At 42.7% G+C, this 16888-nt stretch overlaps 1 protein-coding gene across 9 annotated transcripts in view; it reads right to left on the bottom strand.

Moving 5' to 3' along the window:
- Positions 1-16888, bottom strand: part of ANK2 (ankyrin 2) — a 129582-nt gene that overhangs the window by 58171 nt on the left and 54523 nt on the right. For all 9 annotated transcript variants that reach the window (XM_069012491.1, XM_069012484.1, XM_069012487.1 and 6 more), the window contains 9 exons: positions 16606-16803; positions 14738-14836; positions 14067-14165; positions 12502-12699; positions 11413-11511; positions 11207-11305; positions 8534-8632; positions 6314-6412; positions 1276-1348 (listed from right to left, as the gene is read on the bottom strand). In XM_069012491.1, the coding sequence (XP_068868592.1) occupies positions 1276-1348; positions 6314-6412; positions 8534-8632; positions 11207-11305; positions 11413-11511; positions 12502-12699; positions 14067-14165; positions 14738-14836; positions 16606-16803 (1063 nt within the window). The remainder of the gene's footprint in view (positions 1-1275; positions 1349-6313; positions 6413-8533; positions 8633-11206; positions 11306-11412; positions 11512-12501; positions 12700-14066; positions 14166-14737; positions 14837-16605; positions 16804-16888) is intronic.

Below are 16888 nucleotides of genomic sequence, written 5' to 3'. Positions count from 1 at the left end.
ATGGTAGAGCAAAAGAGTAGGAGAAAACTTAAAAAGGTGAACATAAGGCAATAAGCAATTTAAAGGCAATTCAACATAATAATTACACAAGCAGTTGAATGTTTCTTAATCAGAGACAAAACAAAATAATTTCACTGGTCATGATGCAGCAGAAAGTAATCGGTTGTGAATCACACTTGTTTGCTTTTGCATTTTAAAACAAAAGGTTGCATCTGGAGCCTAAGCATCCTATTTTCTCAAGAGCATAACATTTATCAGCATAAATCCCATTTCTAAAAGCAATACAAGAACTTGTAATTAATGAACGCCATTAACTTTGTGCACCATTTAGAACCACAAGTGCATCTGTGTTCTTTGTAAAAGAACAACACCAACCCTGTAACCTGAGTTTCCAAATTCCCAGGACTTTCTGGAAATTACTCACTCAACAAATTATTTGCATGAAATTATAACAACCACCATAAAATGGCACACATAGGATACTGTAATATTAACACTGCCAAGTGTAAAAAGGAACATAGAAAATCCTTCCAAATGTGTTTGTATTCATTAATACTGTTGTGACTGAAATTTCTAAGAAGTCACTTGCAAACTCCTAGAAAGGGATGGTTTTAGGCCATTTCTGTGATTCTGAACTGTATAAAAGTGTGATACTTTATCACTCCTCACAGAAGTTCACAGAGATCTTCTTGGGATGTAGCTAAGGAATACAACACACGTCTTCTGTCTGTACATGCAAAGGCCTCTGACACCCAAGTACCAAACTTACTAGCATCTTGTTACCTTTTATCATCCCATGTGTCTCCCCCAGCCCCACGTGTCAAAAGCTCCCTCAAGCGAATGCTCTCCTCACCCTCCACACCTTATGCATCTTCTTACACAAACGTTTCCAATTAGGCAAAATTCCTAGACATTTGTATCTGATACAGGTGGCACAGAGCCAAAAAAATTACTGTTCGGATTCCTCTTTATGGGAGGGTCAAAGCCAGCTTTGTGACAGCTCTACACTGAAATTTTAAAACCCATTGGGAAATGTTCCCATTTGCCAATTTGGTTCAGATAAGCTTTTTCTGAAAAAGATGTAGGAGTTCAGGATTTTGCTTGGGTTCAAATTTTGGCATCTTTGTGTAAATACCATAATGATTGCATCATTAAAAAAAGAACTTCATTTCAAGCACAGCAAAATGAAGATGTCAGAGTACTCAAGCACTTTCTTGAGCCTATGAAACAGGTTACATAGGTGATATGGAAGAGGAATTTACCAAAATCGCTCACCTTCTTCATCTGACACATCCAGGACCTCAGTCATTGTCTCGGGTACATTTAGCTTGTGCTTCTCTGTTATAGTCTGCAAAGACAAAATCATCAGTCCTCAAATTAAACACCAAACAGAGGAGCAAAGTTTACAGCACAGTTATTTTCAACAGAGACAGCAGTGGGATTATGCTGAGGCATTTCTTAACCTGTTTCCCCTTCCCCTAGCTTTCATTTTCATCTTTATTCCAGAAGCTCCTATTCTCAGTGCTGCATAAGGTAACATTTCTTCTGGCAGAAAAGGACAAAAACATGAGATAATGAGCTGGTCAGAGAAATAAAATTCATTTATAAATGGTGCATGTAGAACAATTCAGCTCAATGTTTCCAAGACAATTTTAAAATGAATTAGGTAATGTCTACAGAAGAGCTTCAGAAAGTTCTATGTGGCATATGGAAATTATTAAATTGTAAAGCATTTAGAAATGAAGTTATGAATGATGTGAAATTCCTAAACTAAAAAAGATGTGAAGGATTTACACAGATCACTTGAAACATGTCTCCCCCGTCTCCAGAAAAAGGTGACTGCAGTGCATATTAATGATATCCTTTTCATAAATCATGTGTATTCCCACAAAGCACATACACATTAGAGAAAAAAAAAAGTTGTTTGAAGATCTTGAAACATTTTGTGCACCTAAGAGCTTAAAATATTGTGAATCAAGGCAAGTATGGACTGAGGAATAGTAGAAGGATTCTGGTTAAATATCAGAGCACAGAGCAGGAAAACACTGGAAGTTTTTTAAATATAATTTTATCTTCATAAATGACTTCTGGGAGGACACAAATGTCCAGGGGTGCTGGATCAAGAATGGGGACATCCTTTCAGCATCCAGATTCAGATTGGAGAAGGAGATGAAGAACATCATAGAGAAACTGTAGGAAGTGCAAGATGGAAAAAGGTTGCCTGCAGGGAACTCTTCGGTGTGTTAAGATACAGGGGACAAAATGCCAAGGGCTTCAAAAGGAGCAGTGACCAGAAGTGCCTTAGTCAAAACCAAAAAGCACCGATTTCCCTGGCTCCACCTAGCCGAGCTGGGGAGCTGCAGAGGGCAGCTGGCACACGGCCCTTAAGGATGTGTGGGAGCACAGGTGCCCCTCCGGCATGGAGAGGAGTGCCAGGAGGCCACGTGTCTCCCCTGAGAAACCTGCTCTGAGGCAGGGCTCACTCCCTGCTGCAGATACCGTCTATTGTGCATAAATTAACATACATGCAAAGGAGTGAAAGCATTTCATGTGAGGGATAACTAAATCAGCAAAACCCTGAGTCCCTTATGCAACAGTGTTTTGGGAAAATGCCTGCTGATATCAAGCAGCAAAGTCAATAGCAGCTTTTGTTGCAAAAAACTTTCTAGTTATTTCCTGATCCTGTTACGTACTTCTCTGTTTCTAACAAAGTGACAAAGCCAGCATTCTCGCTTATTGTAAAATACTGCACTTTCATAAATAACTAAGTTACCAACCGTGTAATTACTTTGGAAATTTGTTTTAAAAGTCTGCTTTACATTTCTGAAATCTATTTAACTGTGACAGCAGTTCCAGTTTACGCTCCTGAGGTACAGGGAAAGAACAATGCCCTTTGCCTCAATTGGCAAGCCCAATTAGGCTCCTAAATTCACTCTTCCCCATGAGTAAAAACAACTAATTATTTCTGTTGCAGCAGAACACATGTTCAGGATTGCAAATTAGTTTCTATTCACCAAATGCCCCCATCACCATGACTGACTTTTCCCCCATATTCCCATGGCTTTCCTGGGATAGAAATGTCAGGCAGCAGTGGGGTGACAAGGCCAGCAATGACAGATGGGGAGGTGCCGTCATTCAGGTGGCACTGACTTTGTCTCTTCAACACCAGAGTTAACAAATAAGTTCAACAATCAACTAAGTTAAAGCACAAGCTGCAGGTAGAGAGGATCACTGTTCACTTTTCTATTACCCAGGTAACCAAGGTTCATTGACCATTACAGCCATCTATTAGTTACTTAGGTTTTTACAGGCCCCCATAGAAAAACACCCTGGTCTCTAAGGCTTGCATACATTATTATCTATTTACAGGGAAGCAAGGATACTTTATTGGTTTACTGACTTTGCATCAGTAAGAAAAAAATTACTACATAATTTAACAATCAAAACAAAGCTTGGAAAAGAGATTCCAAAGTGCGTGTGTGCACATGCACATTACAGAAGAACAAAACATCTTCAATGCCATCTTTGGAACACTGAACTCAGCAAGAATCTTTAATTCTACTTAATTCTTAATTCTACTTAATCATTAATTCTACATTAATTCTAATCCACACAACTTCTGTTGGGAATTAATACTTGTAAAGGAACTTTTAATGTGATATTAGATTTTTTTTAATTGATAGGCACATTAAATACTCTCAAAATTTAAAATCCATATCTAGCCCCATGAATGGCCTACATGGAAAATTGCTCAGTGTGCATTTCTCAAACTCCCTACTGTTTAGTGCCACTGAGAATTTCATTATGGAGTTTAAAGGCCTCTGTATTTGAACCTTCCATTGTAAGGCCAGATTTTCATTGGGTGGCATAGAATAATTCAGGTATATAAACCCAAATGTGCTTTCAGCAATGACTTACTCACAGCAGCATACTATAAACAATCAGAAAGCTCCTCATATATTCATCTGACCACAGGAAGACTATGCTTGTTTGTATAAATGGCCCCAAACTTAACTGCATAGCAAACCCCCGACAGTCCAGTTTGTTCTGATTTATTTCCTGTTGCTCTCTAATCTTTTAGTAAAAAAAGTGCACTTTATTCTATCTATTGCTTTCTACTCATGTGGCCCCACTAATAACAGCACTAATGCAAGTAAGAGGAAGATTTGTTCCAAGTTAGAGCAAAGAAAGGCTTTGGCACTGGAGATCTTTTCCTCATCTCAAGTGCCAGTGACTTGAATATCAATCAAGCATCAGGCTGTGTAACATCCTCGGTGCAGGGCTCAGCCCAGCCTCAGAGAAGGAGGTAGCTATGGTGACAGCACCTTCTCTCAGGGCTCAACGCTGCGCTTACGTTTGGCAACATCAACCTTACCATCTGGAGAACCTGACCGCAGAGAGCGCCTGCTACTTACCCCTCCTTTTCAGGACTCGTTCTGAATCACGTTTCATCAACATCCCCCACCACAAACACCACCATTCCATATATCCCTAAGGTACAAGGGTTAGATGAATTCATAGCTGGAGAATCTGCTGAGTTTATCGAGGGCTCCCACCTGACTTTTAAAGTATGCAGACACAGATCAAGATTTCAGATTTCTCTTATGTGCAAGCATTAAAGGTCAGCTCTGCAAGTAAGCTTCAGTACTTGATTCAGGAATGAGTTAGCCGGTAGGAAAAAAGATTAACCCTCAGTGTTTAAAGAAATATTTATCCAAAGTAAATAATTCCCAGGTGTCTTTTCATAGCACAATTCCTATTATTTCAAAGATACAACACTTATGTGAGACAAGGTACAAGTTTGCACCGTGAAACACAGTGTAAATGAGAAAGCAAGTTACTGCTGTTACCAAACAATAAATGATAAACACGTACCAGGACACAGCACAGAAGATGTGACAAAGGTGTCCTCTGAAGCTTAAAAATGTAAGAGCTAAAGTTTCTCGAAACAATTTCCCTAGGTTTTATTGTCCTAAATTTCTGATTAGATACAATATGTGTTTATGCACATATATGTGTGATGTGCTATATGATTAAACAAGAACATGAAGTAATAACAACAGAAACACACAGTCCTTATTAAGAGACTTCTGGAATTACACTGGAATCCCTTCTTCAAACCTGACTCAGCCTGATCTTTGCAGGTCATTAATAAATTATGACTCATTCTATTTGTAACCTTATGCCAAGTTATCTTTATTGCATCTTCCTTGGTTCATACCAAGTGGGATTTGCTGTCAACATGCAACAAAACCGAAATTACTTTTCCATTTCTTTACAAGAGATTCTGGATTTCTTCTCTACTTCTAACCCTCTCCATGACTGAACAACAGCATCTTTTTAGTCATCTGTGGATTTTTACAGCTCTGAGCTCCTAAATGTTATCTAGAGCGAATGGATTTTCTAGAATGCTAATCTTGCATTAAAAAGAAATTAAAATAAAATGAAAAAGCATGACCTTACAGCAGTGTTTCAAGATAAATGCAGTAACCGAGATTTAAATTAATCTAATTCCTTAAATTATGTGCTTTTTCTTATGTTCTCCCTTCCTACCTGGTATGACATTTGTAGATGGGAGGTAAAAGTGCAAGAAGGGAAAACCTTCCCCTCCCTGGGTGTCCCAACAGATCAGCTTTTCCTGGCTTAAACCACCTTGTTGATGCTGAGCACACACCAGTCACGAACCCTGACACCAAAATACAGACTCCAAGAGTGTGGAGCACTGAGAAGACTGAGCCTGTAAGGAAACATTCCTCTGCATTTTGGAAAACAGGATCTGTTTGAACTGGAAGTGACTTGAGTAAGAAGATGATGGATGTGATTCACAGCCATTCAGTGAGCCTCACTAGGTTTGGCTCCAGGCCATGGCTGGTACAGTCCCAGCGTAGAGATGCTGCAAGGATTGAGCCTCAGGAGGTGTCAAAAGCATGGAGATGTAAGGCCAGATGGAAGTGTAAAGAGAAACAGGGCAGGATCTAAACAACAGCTCACAAACTTCTGGAAAGTCTGGGTTTGCAGCTCAGACCCAGGTCTAGAAACAAGTTTTACTCTGAATTGTTGTATTCCATCAGTATGCACACAGATTTTGTTCCCTAGCCCAGCAGAGCCTGCTGCCTTGCACACACTTCCACATGCTTATAAGATACACTGAAAGCACTGTAGCAAAAATACAAGGCGGGGGGGGGGGGGGGGGAGCTAAAACCCCCTCACACAAAACAGAAAAGGAAAGAGATGCATGGAGAGCCTGAGGGAAGAGCAAAAAGACAACGCTCTGAGTAAAGAAGAGCAACATTTGAATGCATGTGCAACTCACAGTTGTGGTGGTGGTGATCTCCTCCGTTACAACCTTCAGCGTATCGACCACGGAGATGTATCCCAGGCGCCTGGCGATGGCTAAGGCTGTGTTACCATTCTGAAGGGAAGAGAGAGGGGGAGAGCACGCTGAGAGAGAGGGAGGATTGTGATGTGAACCAATGAGATCACTCTCCACGCTGCATGAGCCAGCATTTCCATCCAAAACAAGGCACAGCCTAGGAAAATCACGGCTTTTTTACCGTTACATCTGACTCCGTCTTTGTAACTTCTTTAAGACTATAGCCCAAATTGCCATGGTAACACAACACACTTACATCTGCCAGCAATTCCAAATACTACAGCGCTGTATGGTTTAACCCTTCAGGGTTCACATTCCACTATACAGCCTGTCTCGCCTGCAGAAGTTCGGGGTTTATTTTGCAGAAATACACTTTTAAAAAACAAAAAGTATTTTAACCTCTTACAGTTTCACTCCCAGCTGAAACTGTTACACCTTTACCAGGTACAATTCCTTACCTGGGGAATACAAAATTACAGCTGTGTTGTCCCCATATACTCCTATTTCTTCATACAACAAAAATCTATCTCTGTCAACAGTTCACAAAAGGTAATGATTTAACAAATACAAACAACAAAAGGCTTGGGGGTAAGGAATACAGTTCCATTTAAATACACTTATTTGCAGTTTGAATGTTAATACGGAGACATGTCATTCATCAAATGGACATTAAAATAATTTAGCAAGAGTTTAGGCCTATTTATCCCCATTTCATCTCCTGGAACACTAGCAGTCCACAGTCCCCATGTCACTCAGCTTGGGGAGAGGAGCAAGGAATGTGTTCTGTGGCTCTTCGTAAAGAGTTCTACGCAGAACTGTTCCATGCTATTTTGCACTGAAGAAAGGGACAACATGCTGTCTCCTCCTGAGGAATCATGAACTGTCACTGTACTGCTCTTTGCACAGAAATGATTTCTCTTGGGACCCCACTGCACCACGTGCAGGGTTATCAGCCTGAGGCTCTCTCTTCTTTAGCAAGGGCTTAAGTTATCTACAATTTAAACTCTTCTGTATTAGTCTAGCTCAGCAACCCTGAAGCAACACCGAGTCTGTAGATTAGCAGCACAAAATGAACAGATTAGCATCTTCACACCACAAAAAATTTGACTGTTACTTGTCACTTGCACATTAGCTGCTCATACACCACTCCCATATCTCCCTGACAGATGTCTCAGGTTGAAATTCTCTCTTATCTCAAGACAGAGGTTGCTCTGTGTGGACAAGGACAGATCGAGTATCTGAGGAAGCAGCCAACTGTGCAGCAAAGACACATCCCTAAGGCTGCTTGGACTTGGGTTAGATTTGTGCATGACAGCCCCAATATGAGGACTGAAATCAAGCCAGGAGACTCTCAGTTGAACACGCCAAACAGTACCTACAGCCCCAGAAGATGACTACAGTGGTCTCTCACTTGATGATCAAGTGCACAAACTGGTATTTTGGATAACTTTCACACCAGATTATTCCATGCGATTGTTCCAGGACCAAACACAGCGCCAGCACTGATTTAAGCACACACTCTGAATGCACACGGAAAACTGATCCACTCTGGGGAATGACAGGAGTTTTGGACACTCTGGCAGTGTTCTAATGATTACCCAATTAGAGGTGACTAATAACAACATGAACTTGACATAGGACAGTCGCATTCCTGGCTCACTGTGGAGAAGGAGCTGTGCCAGGAGCTATCGATGGTCTTTGAGGAGGTATTAACTTCAGTGAAGCCAGTAAGAGCCTGAAGCCAATCCAGTGGAGAGAGGGACAGAAATTTGGGTCTAAACTTAAAAAAAAAAAAAAAAAAAAAAAAAAAAGGTTCTGAACTGCCCTTGATTTTTATGGGAAACTCCTTCTGGAGATATCAATTTCCAGACAAAAGTGTTGAGGCAGAGGGAAACTGAATGAGCCTGGCACAGCCAGCTGTGGCCAGCCTGACCCTGCAGCTCACTATCCGCTTCTCTGCCTCATGTTTAGCTTAGCGCACAGTTCGGATGTGAGCTACCTTAAGAGGATAAGGAAAAGCAGAGGAAATTACATTTCCACATATGACAACCAGCTGTACAAGGAATACTTTCACCAAAACAATGCCTTGCTCTCGAGCCTAAGGAGGGAAAGTAAAGAACTGTCCAGGGAAACAAGTTCCCAGTGACACGTCAGACTTACAGTGGTGATGGCGTTGGGCTTGGCCCCGTGCTGCAGCAGAACATTGATGATGTGAGTGTGGCCTTGCTGAGCAGCCTGGTGAAGAGGGGTGTACCCATTCTGTTATCCACGGTGGTGACAGCAAAAGCAAACGAAGAACAAGCACCAATCATTAGATCAGACACTGCACTTTGCTTCCTTCTGCTCCTTTTGGGACATTTTAAACATAAATTATGATATCAACCCAAAAACAATAAACTTTCAGTAATAGTGATTCCCCTTCCCCAGATTAATGAAAATATAAAGGAAGACAATATTCTTATTCAAAAATCATCTCTCTCTCACAATAAAAGAAACCTATGAAAACACTTTTTCCCCCCATTTCCTAAATCAGAGGAAGGTACAATGAAGAACAGCAAAGTTAAAGGGGCATGCTCAGGGCACAGAATTACAGCTGAGAGGCAGAGAACATTGCTCTTCCTCTCACATCCTAGTTTTCAACAGAGGCCCCAAGATTTGCCTTTAAAATATCTGAGTCAATTAAAAACACATAATTTTTAGTAACAGTGATTAAAGCCTATTTGCTTCCTAAAAGGCTAACAACATATACCTATTACAAATGTTAATCAATTTTAGCTTCACTTTGTCTCCAAAAGGCTGGACCAAGTTGTAATTGCACTTAGAAACACGTACACAGTGTCTGCATTAGTAAACACGCTTAGTTCAATTTACTCATCTGCTCCAGTGATTTGTTCTCGTGCCTCCCAACACAGAAACATAACCAAAACGTGCGTTAGCTGCCTAAACTGAGATGGTATTGTATAAGTCCAGTCAGGCAACTGATTTACAAAATTATTTGCAATTGGCTTTAAAAGCAGGCAGAGAAGAAACTGGAAGAAAACCCTGGGTTGATCTCATTGTACACTTACGTAAGGCCTGGGGCAGGCTCTGAAAATGTGCTCTGAGAGTTATCTCTGCTGCAAACAAACAGATGCCAGTAATGCTTTGCACTGCTAATTAGACAATGATAGTTCAAAACTGTTACAGTTCTTATACTGACAGAGTGAGTGCACAGACTGCTAAGAACTACTACCTACTGTAGGTTCTAGTGGCAAGTAGATTCACTATCTTTACTGAAATACTAGTGCAGTCCTTCAAAATTACAATTCATGTGTTCCTTGCACAAAGCATTGTGCAGGCTTTCTCTAGTTAAGGCCCAAGTTGCAATAGGGGTTATTCACTCTTTAACATGCCTGTCCTGAATCCAGGACTTATTCTTTAAACTAAGTCCACAACACCAGTTGACAGATTGCCAGTACTTTTAGTGGTCCCTAGGTGTGAGATTTTGGAGAACTGCTTCCTCATACAAACTTTCTGACTGTAATGAAACTATTCTAAATAAGTAAAATACCTGGGTGAATGGAATCAATTTGTCCCAGTGGCCCTTTAAACACAAAGGGAGACCTAATACTAAAGACAGGACTTTGTCTGTCCCTTGAGTTAGCCTCCAAATACCTCAGCTGAATGTCTTGGCAGCCATAGTTTGGATCCTGCTAGTGTCTGCTTTATTAATTCTCATCAGCTGTTTGTTCAGTAGTGTTGCCTGTCCTTTCGGAATCCCTGAGTTTTGCCCATTGATTCTAGGTGATCCCATGAGGGATGGGCTAGAGTCTCTTATTTATTTACTTGGCTGTTTCTTACCACATGGAGCTGTGACCACGGTGACAAAACAACGCTTCTTTGAGAAACGAATCATCCCATAGGTCCCAGCTGGGGATTCAAGATTACTTGACTACAAGCCAGAGATTTTGATGAGATTTAAAAAATACTGTCAGTAGGCTGCTTCCTGTCAGTCCCAGGTTGAAGCCAGTCTCCAGCTTGAAGCCAGTAGCCAGCAATTGCCTGAAGTCAGCTTTAACCAAGCTGGAGCCCTGCAGATCCTGAGTTAGCCTTCTCTTTCTGATAAGGGTGATGTGATGATTTCTGGGATGCAACACACTGTTGCTGCCACCAGAACCTCTCTCTGCATTCTCAGAAGATAAACAACTCTTGCTACAAAATGCATCGCATTCAGCTGGTGTGCCCACCAGCTTATCCCAGGAGAAACTGCTGAGGACAGTGGGCTTTGTTCACACTTTGGTAGTCAGGCCCATTTCAGTCTAAGTGGTCAGATTCCCCTCAGAAAACCTCAAACTCTTCTTGAGTAAACCACATTCCCTTACCACAGCTACTTCCTCTCCCAGAGTCATCCCACCCACACAATGAACAGCAGTAATTCTTCCCACTCTTCTCCCAGCATATTGGAGAGAACCTGGCATCACCCTCAAAGAGTCTGAATTGTTACTTACTAGTTTGGCAGCACAGTGGTATTACACTGGTGTAAACCATGTGTAAATGAGATCAGGAACAAACTTGTGTTTGCTAGTTTGCAAGTAATAAGAAAAAGAAAAACCAATGAAACGGATTGTCTGTGTTATTTTTTCATACACCCAAAGAGCTATCTGGCTTTTCTTTCCTGAACACCACACCATGAGATGGAGCAGAGACAAGGCATTCCATTACAGCTACCGTATATTGACACCTCCCATACCATGGTTATAGCTCCCAAGGAAAAAGGCACTTATGTCATGTACGAGTGCTGGGTTACCACATTCAGAATAAATAGCAAAAGCAAAGCAATGGAAAATTCTTTACCTTTGTTTTAGCATTGACATTTGCTCCGTGCTTGAGGAGAAAATTCACCATTTTGATGTTTCCATAGTGACAGGCCACAATTAAAGGTGTATAACCAAGCTACAGGAGGAGAACAAAGAAGTAAAACTGCAAGCTCAGTGGAACATTCCTTGGACAAGGGTAGCACCCTTCAGCGTGCTGGAGACAGAAGCCACTCCATGATTTACCTTTGTCTGAGCATCCTGGTTTGCACCGTGTTTGGTGAGTATTTCAGCTACATTCACTTTATCCTCTTGAGCAGCAAGGTGTAAGGATGTCAGTCCAGCCTGGGGATGGAATATAACAAGTAAACAAGTAGATAGAAGTAAGAATAAAACCCTACTTTACGTAAAGAATAAAATCTACTTTCCCACTTCTTCATCTTTAAAACATGAACAGATCCTAACTATAGCTTCTGAGTATGAGTGGTGTTTTTAAACAATGTAGAGTCAATATAGCTCCTGTTCCAGCTGACAAACAGCTCCAAAACAATTACATCACCATACCCATAGAGGACAACTTTCAGGCATCGATGCTCAGATTTTCTACGATAATGTAATTTGGGAAGCTGAGAAGCCCATTAATAAACTGTGCTTCCCACTCCTCAGACAGGAAGGGGAGCCTTGACAACAGCAGGCACAAGTCAGAATGAAGACATTAACTCCAGAAATAGATCCCATTCAAATGCCAGAGAAAAGGATGCAGCCTTTAACTGATGCCTCACTGTGATCATGCGCAGTGCTTTCCTGTGAACAAGGCCCTGAAGAAATTTTGTATAAGAAATGAAAATCACCTTGTTTCTATTAGCAGAATATATTAACTCCACACAAGGAGAGACCTGGGCCTTCTATTCTGACTTGTATGGGCAAAAGCTGCAGGCTTTTCACCTGCATAAATAAGATTTGTATATATCCCTGGATAAACCCAGTGACACATGAAGATTTACAGTAATAGGGGGGTTTTTTATGACCTTTTTTTCCGTAAAAAAGCTGTCATACACAATCATTTGAAAAAAAATTGGAAAGGTCTTCCATAGAATTTTTCTTAGTCTATTCCGGTAATACTGTTGTTTTCTTATTTCCCAGAGAATGTAAATTTCTTCACTCAGAAAAAAGGCTAAAGGATAAAAACATTAGGAAAAGAGCCTCTGCTGGCAAGAGCACTGAATTATTTCAGACTGTAGCTCTCGGGTTTCTGGTGCATGTTGTTACGGACACAAACGTCGCATCTTACTGGATACTCCCACCCACAATACTTCGTCTCCAAATGTGAATTACCTTTGTTGCCACGTGGATGTTGGATCCTTTCTCCAAAAGCAAAGTTACCATGTCAGTGTGACCTTCCTGGGAGGCCAAATGAAGTGGGGTGACCCCTTGCTTGGTCAAAATGTTGGTATCAGCCCCGTAGTTCAACAGAGTGGTAGCTATCTGCATCTGGTTTTTCTTGGCAGCAATATGCAGAGGCGTATATCCATTCTGACACCAGCCAGGAAACAAAAGGAAAATAAAGTTACCACAACAGCCATATAAGCCTAAGAAGTCAGGCACCGTAAAACAGTATTATTTGATGTTACCCCTGCTATTAGAGATGAGAGTTCATTAAATTTTCAAGGCCAGACACGTCCCACATGGCCCTGCTGTTGTGTTGCTTTGTCCGCCTGTTATTTTCGCCGCCTAAACCAGAACAAAGCCAGCCCTCACCAGGGTGGGCAGGACTGTTCCACCAATACCTTCAAACTATCCCGAGTTTGACACCTATATTTGGTACAACCTATGTTGCAAAAATCCCTTTTGAGTGATGAGTGACATTCCCCGTGATGAGTGATGGGTGCACACTTTTCATCACATCATGCTTTTTCAGAGCATGTGGGTAGAGATGTGTTTGCATATGGAATTTTAATACATGTGCCAGTCACAGGCTAGAAACAGCAATGGGGTGGAATGTTTTTGTGATCGAATTAACCATTTAAGCACAGTAGAATAGCATTTTCTGGCAATAAGACAACTTCCTAATCGCTTTATAACACATCACGAGAGAAAAATCCTGGGTGCCAGCACACAGATCCCGTGGGGGTACTTGGCTGAGTTGGCCTGTGGTTGTTTTGTTGGGTTTTTTTAAGTGGGAGTTTCCCAAACTACCCTGCTTTCCATGCACTGCCGTGGAAACCACATTCCCAATACAAGCCTTGAACGTTTCCTGGAAGCCTGTAGATCAGCAGCTCTGCAGAGAGCAGGACACTCTCTGGTATTGCACCCATCTGGTCACCATTTTCCCCTTTTAGCAGCTTTTGCTTTACACAGCGATAGCACATCACCACTCCTACCGCTGGAATGATTAGTGTGCATGGTCAGAATACACATTTCTAAAGTCATTGCTAATATTGCACAACAGTGAGGTGACTTCCAGCTGTGACCAAAGCTCTAACAGGGCTGGGTGCCCTCAGGGCTCCACAGTGTCCCCTCAGAGCTCCCCTCGCCCGCACAGTGATACCACAACACCACTCCTAACCGCAGAATGAAATTTCTAATGCCATTGCTAACATTGCACAATAGTGAAGTAACTTCCAACCGTGACTAAAACTCTGGTGGGACTGAGTCCCCTCAGTGTAAGGGCTGCCCCTCAGGGTCTCCCTCAGGGCTGCCCTCACGTACGCACTAACACCACAAGACTGCTCCTAAACCTGGAATGAATTCCCCTTGTGCTCATTCCCCATCTTCCTTGTCGGAATATACATTTCTAACGCCGTTGCCAATGCTGCACGTTAGCGAAGGGACCGGCGGCTGCGCCGCGGCTGCGTCGGGGCCAGCTCCCCTCAGGCTCCCCTCGGGGCGGGCGGGCTCACCTTGGCGGTCGCGTGAGGCGAGGCGCCCTTCTCCAGCAGCAGCAGCGCCACCTTCTGGTTGTCGTAGTGCGCCGCCACGTGCAGCGGCGTGAGGCCGTTCTGAAAGGGCGGTGACGGCGTTAGGGCGTTACGGGATGGGGCGCGGGCGAGCAACGGCAACGGGAGACGGGGGGAAACGGGATGGAGGGGACCGGGGTGCGGTGGGATGGAAGGTCCAGGAGGCTGCAAGGGACAGAGGGGATGGGGGGGGGGGGGGGGGCAATGGGGATGGACAGCAAGGCCATGGCAGGCAGCTGGCTGTTAGCGGGGAGAAGCAGTGTACCAGGCCAACCAGGGTGGCAGCCGCAGGCTTCCATCACACTACACCAGGGAAAACCTGGGCTTTGCTCCTGTGTTTATCCATTGGGAATTTAGGTAGCTTGATGGAACCACTGCTTTCTGAGCCACCGATGCATACTTGCCCTCAGAGCAGCCAAGCAGCCACCTGCCACGGACCCAAACCCAACATGCTGGGTAGCAGCACTCAACCATCACCCGGGGGAGACATGACCCCAACAAAGCCACAGGCACCGTGCAAAAGCAGCTGCAGCCCTCTTGGGGTGCGTATTTCACACAGTTCTTCCTTAAGGAAGAATCTGACATACATCTGACTTTTTCTTCCCCAGCAGTACCTTGCCAGCGGAATCGGGACAGGCGCGACGCTGCAGCAGGAGCTTTGCCACTTCCAGGCTCCCATATTTGGCTGCCACATGCAACGGTGTGAATCCCTTCTGAAAAATTCCAGGAGATAAAACACCGACGTGTGTGTTAAAGGTCATGCTGACATCTCTTGTTTAAGAACTATGTGTTAAGCGCTTATTCTTCTACCTCAGAATCAACAGCTAAACCTAGAAAGAGCAGCCTCCCTCGAAATCAGTTTGAGAAGCACAAAACACAAGAAAATACTTTCCCTTTTATTATTCTTCCCTTTCCATGTGCTGTCAGGCTGGCAGACACTTGTCTGATACAGACTGCACTAGCAACACACACTGCGTGGGGGCAATGAAGGCACTTCTTCAAATTTACACCCCAAATCAGCTTCACCTTTTTTTTTGTTCCATGGTGACAGCTTTAAAAGTATTTCCTGCATCAGTCATTGCCCATAACAATGAAATGCCAACTAAATTCATCGAAAAAAACCTCCAAACTCCAAATCTCTTCCTCCATTAGGGTTTGATGAAAAATTATTTGCACTTGGATTTATGTATTCATACATTCACAAAGTTTTACTGAAGCTAAAAAAACCCCTTCTTTTTGCCTGTTTTAATTGAAAAATTGGTTAGGAAAGCTCATGGATGTACGACAGTAGGTGGCAGGCTGCACCGCTGCCTGGCAGTACTTTTGGGAAGCTGCAATGACCTATTTGCGTGGCACATAAGTGATGTTTAATGTTTATTATCATTATCATTTAGTTCCATTAATCCCACGTCAGAAGGAGTTTATACTGGGTAATCTCAAACATTTTCAGTTCACAAATCACAGGTCCATAAAGATATTATCTACTAGGCTTCATCTTCGCCTATTCATAATTATAGAATGTTCCTGAAATACTAATTGCCATCAAGCAATATGGGAAATTAGGGAAGTATTTAGTGTATTTTTAGCCATTCTAATGTCGTTTAATAGCTGGATAAAAGGAGAACAGCAAGCACTCCCAGTAATCCATGGATCATAATTTGAAAATTGCTGGTTTAGTCTTCTAAATCGTAGAAGACACCCTGTTGTTCATAAACATGTTTTAAGCTCCAGCTCTAAAACCAAGGGTATTTCTATAAATAGTGAAAAATAAGTGGTTCTCACTTACCAAATGCTTTAAATTTGGAAAAGATATCTTGGTATATAATTCTCTTCACAGCTATCTATTTTCTTACATGTTCATCTCTCTGTTAGGAGTCTATTGGTACCATTTTTGGCTAAAAAACCCACTAGTGATTCTGGAGAGCATGTCTTTTATTATCCCAAACAAAATGGCCTGTTGTGTCACATGACACCTCATTTTAGAAAACAGATTCAGCATGCGATGTGACTGGACAGATGCTGACTTCTATGCTTTAGGAACATTCCTTTCAGCTAGCACAGGGCAGAATTACTTTACTATTTAAGTAAAGAAGATATTGAAGAATAAAAGGAGGCCTGTACATAAAGAATGTGTCATTGCCATCCCTTTTTCTGTTTTGGAAATTTAGCCCAAGAGAGCCCTCCCTGTGAGACAAAGGGAAAGGGAGAAACAAGGACATTTTAAACCTGTTGGGACAATGTATTTATCATTAACTGCATTTGGCTTCAGTGGGAACCAAACCCAATTTTAGAGGACAGCAAAATAAGTTGAAATTTGATTAACTTGTGATACATCACTCCAGTCTACTGAATTGTTGCCAATTAAATAAGAACAAAATAAAAAGCCCAAACAACTTCAATTTCTCAGCGTGAAAGCACGCTCATCACGGCACAGACCTCCTCCTGTGCCACTGGCACACGGATCTGAAGCGTTCTGCCTTACCTTGGTGGACATGGAGTGCGAGGCGCCCGCCTCGAGGAGCACGGAGGCGACGTCGAGCTGCCCCTCGCGGGCAGAGATGTGCAGCGGGGTGTAGCCGTTGGTGGTGGCGGCATCGGGGTGGGCCATGTGCTGCAGCAGCAGCTGCACAATCTCCGTCTTGCCCAGGCGAGAGGCGATGTGCAGCGGGGTCTGTTCTTCCTACAACTCAAATCGAGTGGGTTGTTAGCGCGGGTGGAGCCGCCCTGAGCACGCTTATCTTCCTTGCTCCCCACAGACCTTCCTA

The sequence above is a fragment of the Aphelocoma coerulescens genome, chromosome 4, assembly GCF_041296385.1.
Source record: "Aphelocoma coerulescens isolate FSJ_1873_10779 chromosome 4, UR_Acoe_1.0, whole genome shotgun sequence".
NCBI classification, from domain to species: Eukaryota; Metazoa; Chordata; class Aves; order Passeriformes; family Corvidae; genus Aphelocoma; species Aphelocoma coerulescens.
Note: the sequence above shows the minus strand (reverse complement) of the source record. Positions and strands in the feature narration are given on the sequence as shown.